We start from the raw sequence: 7,728 nt of genomic DNA, 5'->3' as shown, positions 1-7,728 counted from the left end.
TTGCTGATTTTAGTTACTGGGAATGAGAAAGCATTTCAGAAACAGCCAAATTTTACACCTGTCCCTTTCAGTCAACATGGTTTAGTTCACCATAGAAATGCAATTTCAGGACTTAAATCATTACTTAATCACAGAAATAAAAAAAAGAACACTGTTAAAACAGGTACTCTTAGAAACCTTTTAAATGCTATTGTGCAAACCTGGCTAGTAAGAAACCCAGTAAAGGATGTTGTCAATGATGTCAAACTTGTCCTGCTGCTCACAACTCCTGACTGTCTGACTCCAGAAACCTGCACTTCATTTTAATCAAGAATTCAAAACATAGTCTCCTTCACTATATCCCACCCAAAATAAGACGCACTCCGCTTCAGAACTAGCATTGCTGCACCCTGAACATGCATGTGTTTTGAATAAAGAAAGGGTGGTGGTTAATTTCTTATGTCTGCATAGAAAACCATTGACTCTGCTGGAAAACTTGAGTTTTTAACCTGAAAAACATAATAGAGTTTCATGTTAAAAATGTAATTCAATGTTACTCAGTCCAGATTTGGGGTGAGGGAGGGTTACCTTCTCTTAAATCTTAGTCACCAATGTGGGAAGAAGATGGGACATGAAATCATATCCTGGAATCCTTTTGGCTTATCACTCATATTTTTGTTCAGGGTTCATATGAATGCTTGCTTCATCCCAGATGACTCAGATGAAGCCACTGGCATGCACATCTGGTCTCACCTCAGCTGGGGATCCTGTTAAATCACCTGCCTGGTCTGAACTGTCTGTGGACATAGTTTCTGAACCCTGGTAAAGGCTCTCTGCCCTTGCATTACCATTGAAACTGGCAATACAAAAATGTCAATTATTACTGTCAATTACTGTGATAGGAGCTTTATATATCTATATGTTAAACCACTTTAAAGCTTTATATGGTTTCAATACAGTGATATACTGTGGCACTATGGGACATTTAAGGAATTTTCAGGATTAATTTTATTATGCTACCAAATCTATTTGATTTCAGATGCAAACAGAAATCTTCCATACCCCACAATAGCATATTAACCGACTGTTTAGTACACATAAATGACAAAAAAGTGCTTAATGTATAACACTAAGTGTTAGGTAAAATATTATAATAGGACAATTAAATATATAATTTTGGTGTCATTTTTATTTTTCTCTGAGCAGTGCATGTATTACAGCTTAAGGATTTACATAAAAACACAAGGTTCATAACAAAAAAATCAGTCCTGTCCTCCCATCCCCACCCCAGATCCCCATTGCTACAGAGCACCCACTTTAGTTACTTCTGAAGATTCTCAGGTTTTTAAACAGTGTGATAACTAGCTTTTTATGATGTTTTCATTTTGCCATTGTGCGTTAATAGCTCACTACACAAGATGAAGACTTGGAACTTTTTCCTCTCCCACACATTTCACCTCCTCCAATCTCTATACTTTTAACCCCTCTTCTTCTTGTTAAGTCCAATGTTTTTTAATTAAATTATATTAAATGTTGTCCACTGTTGAGCCTAGTAGGTACATATCACATTATTTTATGTTTATATACACTTTAACATTTTTACATAAAGTTATAAATTGTGTTTTTACAATATGCCTTTATCAGCACAGTGTTTTTGAGATCTATCCATACTGATTCTTGTAACTATAAAAATAAACTGGATGTATACTTTTTACTTTATAAAAATGTTACAGAAGAACAGATCTAACTAAGAGAAGGGGGTACAGAACTATAAGCATCAAACAATATAGAATCAAAGACACAAATGGGGCAAAGAGGATAGTTTAATACTCAAAAGAGAAAGAAGCATTTGAGGGAAAGCCTGAGATAAAATATTCAACAGTTAAAGAAAAACAGGGACTTTCAAGCATCAAACACATTATCAAAAATCATCAAGCATTTGAGGAAAACCAACTCACAAAAGAGAACTAATGCTCCTGAAAACATTTGGAGACCCTGGAGCAGATGTAACTGTAACTGTATACTCGGGGTCTGGTTGAGTTGTACATGCTGCTATCCCATTTCTACAACTCATCCCAATCAACTTTAATCTTTACCACTCCACCACTCACAATGTGGCTCATTTCTGTCTGCCTCTGATTTGGCTCTCTAGTGGTGGTGTTTGCGCAGGCAGTCTCTCTCTCTGTCTCCCCCCCACCCTCTGGCCCACTTCCTTGGCTTCTAGGACTCCATCCTTCCCTGGTGTCCTCCTGCCTGCCTGATCCATCCAGTCCATCTGGCTACTCCCACAGTTACACCTTCAACTGTGATCCTGCTCCTCCAGTCCAACCCCAGTCTTCCAACTGGTACCTGGCATCTCCCCTGACAGCCTTCTAGGTGTGGCAAACAATGTGTCCCAAACCCACCACCTGGTATTTCTCCCCAAACCTGCTCCTCCCGCCTCCTTCCACACCTCAATCATTGGTTACACCACTGTCTTTTCCTCAGGACTGCTAGTTACATAATGATGCCTTAGCTGAAATCAGGGTTGGAAAAGCCTATAGAGGGAGCTCTCATGCATTATCCTTCACTTCATTCACCACAAACCCCAATAGGAAATAGCTTTCCCATGCACTTCCAGGCAGGAAGTAGTTAGTCTACTTCACTGGCCCAAGAAAGAGGCTTCTGTCCAGCGTCAACTCAGCCAATGAGAACCTGTCACCATCCTGAGTCCTTCCTCTCCTCCCAGAACAGCTTCCCTCCCCCCCCCCACTTTTCTCTATATAAATAAGTTTTCTTTCTCCAGATGAACCAGAGACACTTTTAGGGGGGCGGGGGTGGGAGGGGAGGAATTGGGGTCAGAATGGGGGGCTGCAATTGTATGGGGAATATAACAATAAAATTTATAAAAAAAAAAAATAAATTCCTGCATATGGAAAGAAAAAAAAAAAAAAAAAAAAAGCTTGCCTTGATCCTGGAAAAAAACATAACCTTTTAGCTATCTCTTGGTTTTGAGGTGAATATGACAAAACCTTCACTCCCCTCTCTTCCTGATACTCTCCATTTGGTCCACCAGTAAATCTTAATCTTACTTTCAAAGTACCTGCTTCAGAAACCCACCACTTCCCCACAGGCCCTCCGCCTGCACCCCTGCACATCACCTGGATTATTTTAATGGCATCTTAACCAGTCTCCTTCACTGCACTACTCCTGGCCCAATGCCCTCAGAGACACCCTCGCCCTTCCCAAGCCTCCAGCTCTGCTCTGAGTCACATCTGTCTCCCACTTCTTTCCCACTGTGCTGATCTCCAGGTTGCCTGCCCTTCCTGTAGCCCTTTTGGTTTCTTCTATTACCTCTTCAAACTCCCCTGCTTTAAATACTGTTGATAACAAAACAGAACACTGCAATTGTTGCAGAGTTTAGATTTCAGATGAAAATAGTGTTATTTAAAAGAAGAAACAAAAATATTACAATCAGGTTACAAATTATTCTTTTGGGTTGAAAACAGCCGTTTCCACACACAAGGATAAGATCAGAAATTAAGTTGCTTGGGCCTCCCCGGTGGCATAGGGATTAAGTCTCAGCGCTATCAAACTATCCTCAGCAACTATGGCATGAGTTCGATCCCCCTAGCCAGGGAGCTAACAACCCACATGGCACAGCAGACCTCTCCTGTCTCGCCCTCTGCTCCCCTCAGCAGTGCATTTCAGATCTGCCTGTTCTATACTCCACTCTGTCTCTGGTGAATCCTCTCATCCACTGTACCTCTAGCCTATACCCCAGTTCTTGTATGCATAAGTTTAAAAAAAAGCTAAAAAAGAAAGAAAGAAATTAAATTGCTTTCCTTTAGGTAATAGAACCTGCAAGAAACAGACCCCAGTACCAGTACTAAACTTGATCAATTTAGGGAAAACTGGGGAGTGTCAAATTTAAGAAAAGGTATTCTTGGTTTTTGTTTGCTTGCTTGACTTACAGCTTCTAAAACACTGACTTACAGCTTCCAAAAGACAGCTTCTTGCAGACTTACAGCTTCTGCAAGACTCTTCTCCACCTAATGGTTCCTCCCTTGCCCAGCCCCCAAGAAAGCAGAGGGCCAGACAAGAGCTGCATCCAGAAAGGTAATTTTGAATTTTGGGATGTGCTTTCAGGGAAAAGGTGTAGGGACAGGGAGAACGAAAAAAGAAAATCAGTACAAAGGGTTGGGGGGAGGGGAAAGAGAGAGAGAAACAGAGAGAGAGAGAGAGAGAAGACAAGAGTGGGTGGTCCCACAGAGTGCCACTTCCCAAGTATGTCCCGGTTGCCTATGGATGAGTGCCAGGCTGGTTCTAGATGACTCTTATCTATGCATTGGCCCTAAGTCAGAAAGGAAGACATGCATGGTGCAACTGATACAGGTGCTTTTGGGCTGCACCTGAGCACAACTGCTTCCTTAGGCAGAAGCTAGATTTAAGGTACCTACAGAACTTAAGGCAGAGTAAACATGATGTACAGCAGCGAAGGGTCTCAGATTTTCTTTCTCAACAGTCAAGTGGTTTATGTTTCCTGGTTTGACCCTGGCTGATAACACCGCTTCTAACATTTACCCAGTCAGTTAAGTCTCAACAGAGCAGGTGGAGCAATTCTGAAAAATGCAAATCAGGGCATATCACTTCTCAATTAAAACTCTCCAACAGACCAAGTGTCATCCGGGAGAGCAGTCTTCAGGGTGTCCCGCAGCCCCATCAGACTGGTTTCCTCCTTGTTCCGAACCTCACCTGCTTCTCTTCCTTTGCTTCACTCCTGCCCTGCCTTGTGGGGCATTCTGCCTGAAAGATTCTAACAATTCTCCAACCTCATGACCTTTGCAGAAATCAGTCAGCCCACTTAAGTGTTGCCTGAGAAAACATAACTTCTCAGATCCTTCCAGTTCTCCACGAAAGCAGAAAACATGGGTCCTGGTGGCCTGAGGGAAGGCCTCTGAAAAATGCAGGTGTCCACTATTGGGAACTAATGCACTGGGGTTCGCAGTGTACATAAGCATAGCATGGGCTCCCAAGGGTATGGACAGTGCACTGACCTGATGGGGGACAGCATGTACTTCCTGTAGAAATACAATGCATAGTGCTGGTGAATTTCACAACACAGCTGGTGCTAGAGTAACATTATTTTGTTCAGTGTCCATTCTTTATATATTGATTAAAAAAACCTATGGCAGATATTAAGGGAGGTCTCACTGCTCTGGGGAAAGTCAAGATTACTGAAATAAGTGGGGTTGGGAAATTCTATTATCATTTTAGGAAAAAATAATTAAGGCCATCTAATCATACAAAAATACAATTTTCAGAGTAATTAAAGAGCTAACTATAAATGACAAACTAATGCAGGTATGGGAGGAAAATACAGCTGTGCCTTTCTAAGCAGCCTAAGAACCTAGAGGCAATAAGGGACATAAAATTTAAAGTGTAGGTTTGACAAAAGATAACATAAACAACTAGACCAAAACTGGGCAACAATAACTGTCACCTATAAAATAGGAAAATAAAGATATTCAGAATGTATAAAGAATTCCTATAAGACCATAGAAAATGTGAAATGACCAATAGAAAAATAGTCAAAATATGAAATCACAGAATCACCAATGAATATAAATACCAATAAACATAAAAAGCTGCTCAACCTCATGAATAACCAGCAATATGAAAATGACTCAAAGAGCTATCATTTTATCTCCATTTGATTGGCAAAACATTTTAAAAGATTGATATAATCCATCATGAGCTAAAGTGTGGGTATACTTTCAAACATTTCAAACTACCTGAGCCATTCCGGAGAGCATTTATGGCAGCGATTATGAAAATGAATAACACGAATAATCTGTCACTAAAAGTCCACCGTGAGAAAACTCGCCGGAAGTATGCTAAAGAGCACAGATATACACAGACACACACACACACACACACACACACAGGAATGTTTGTTTGAAGCAGAATAGTGAAAAAAAAAAAAAGTGTGTTCTACACGGAAAATGCTTAGATAAAATGGACCAAGAAATACACATAACAAATTATTCCAAGAAATACTTCTTCCATCACTAAAAATACAAGTCTTTTAATATAGGGGAAAAATAGTGAAAAAATTAAAAAGCAAGTTGTATAACAATATTGGCTCCATGATCCCAGTTACACTGGAGAAATCCAACCCAAGTATGCATGCTCGCTAGGTTTGCATGTGCCCATGAAGGCACTACAGTTCCATACCAAACTGCTATAGGAAAACACCTGCAAAATCTTACAAAGTCTGCATGTGACATCTAAGTGCTACCTGAGATTAGCCTATTTTTATTTATATTTCTGTATATTTTCTTATCATAATGCATCCCTGGATTACTTATGCAATTTAAAAGTAAAGGGTATGTTTGCGACTGCGATACTCCCTGCACCTAGCTGCCTATTCCAGGACAAGGCCAATTATTACTAATCCCTCTATTCATGGAGCCCAGTGCAGGGCCTGGCACCATAAGGGCGAGCTCGCCGTTTTCCACCTTTCTCAGTGCCTGAGGCGAGTCCCCACGGTCCACCCACCGATCGGCGCCTCAGGCTCCCCGCCAGGGGCTCAACCTCCAGATTCACTTTGAAGGCGGCGGGCGGCAGAGCCCGGCCCTCGGACGCCCCGCCCACCGGGCTCCAGAACGTCAGTGCGGCGCGCGGCGCAAGATGTGACGTACCTCTCCCCCGCCTTCCGGAAGCAAGCCTGAGCGGCTGACCATGGCGACTGCCGCGGAGCAGTGGGTGCTGGTGGAGATGGTACAGGCACTCTACGAGGTGAGCGGGAGGGTCTGAGCTGAAACTCCCTGCGCTGGGAAGGTGGACGCGCTGTGTAGATGTGTGGGCTGAGGCTTGGGCGGGGCTGGCTGACTTGTGCCCACCCTTGGCTACCATCTCTGGGAGGGTTGACGGGGGACGTTCAGACGGTCCGGGTGCCCGAGGGTAGGGAGGGAAGGGCGGGAGCCGGAACCGAGGGTCACATTTTGAGCTCTGGCGAGCCGAACCCGCCCGGGTACTGTCCCGGTGCTGGAAAGGAACGTGTGGGAGAGGGCGTAGGAAAAGACTGATCTGCAGAAACCAGAGTTGGAGCTGATGGTAAAACGGTGGTGGAAATAGATGGGAAATTTCAGTCTAGGAGCTTCTAGGGAAGTCCGGTCCTTGGCACTGCGGAGGAGGTGATGGGGCAAAGAATTACACTAAGTTGGAATGCGTCTGTTCTTATCAGGTGTGGGAGTGATTTAGGATTTAAGGACTATGACATTGTCATTCTTCAGCGTATGTCCATTTTCTAACTTGTAAAGGTATAACTGTTAGGAGATTTTTATAGGAAGACTAGTTAAGAAATTTTTGGAAAAGGTAGCAATTTTCTGAAGGGTGTGTAAGATAGTTGAGATCCAATGTCAGTCTTAGAGAATGTATTTGACATACTGACTGAGCTTCCCTGTGCTGACAGAAGTTTCTGCGGTTTCTCTGTAACTGTAGCCACTGTAGCCACTCATCATATGTGACTATTAGGTGCTTGAAATGTGACTAGGGTAAATTTTCATTTAATTTAATTTAGATATTTAAATAGTCACATGGTGACTGGTGGTCATGGTATTGGACAACACAAATTAGACGTTAGGGTTGGTGTAATGAACAAACAGGCAAACTCACTGTGTTTATAGAGTTTACTTTCAATTAAATTGAATTGTTGTTTTATTTCAATAGCTTTTTAAAAAGTTACTGGCTTAGGTAATAACTGTG

The 7,728-nt window shown here is 42.3% G+C and overlaps 1 protein-coding gene across 5 annotated transcripts in view; it reads left to right on the top strand.

Moving 5' to 3' along the window:
- Positions 1–6,702: 6,702 nt before the first annotated feature.
- Positions 6,703–7,728, top strand: part of SPTLC1 (serine palmitoyltransferase long chain base subunit 1) — a gene marked incomplete at both ends in the record, with an annotated part of 50,495 nt that continues 49,469 nt past the window's right edge. For all 5 annotated transcript variants that reach the window (XM_084238522.1, XM_084238521.1, XM_084238519.1 and 2 more), the window contains one exon: positions 6,703–6,759. In XM_084238522.1, the coding sequence (XP_084094648.1) occupies positions 6,703–6,759 (57 nt within the window). The remainder of the gene's footprint in view (positions 6,760–7,728) is intronic.

The sequence above is a fragment of the Talpa europaea genome, assembly GCF_964194135.1.
Source record: "Talpa europaea genome assembly, chromosome: 7".
Taxonomy (NCBI): domain Eukaryota; kingdom Metazoa; phylum Chordata; class Mammalia; order Eulipotyphla; family Talpidae; genus Talpa; species Talpa europaea.
This window is presented reverse-complemented; position numbering and strand designations above follow the sequence as displayed.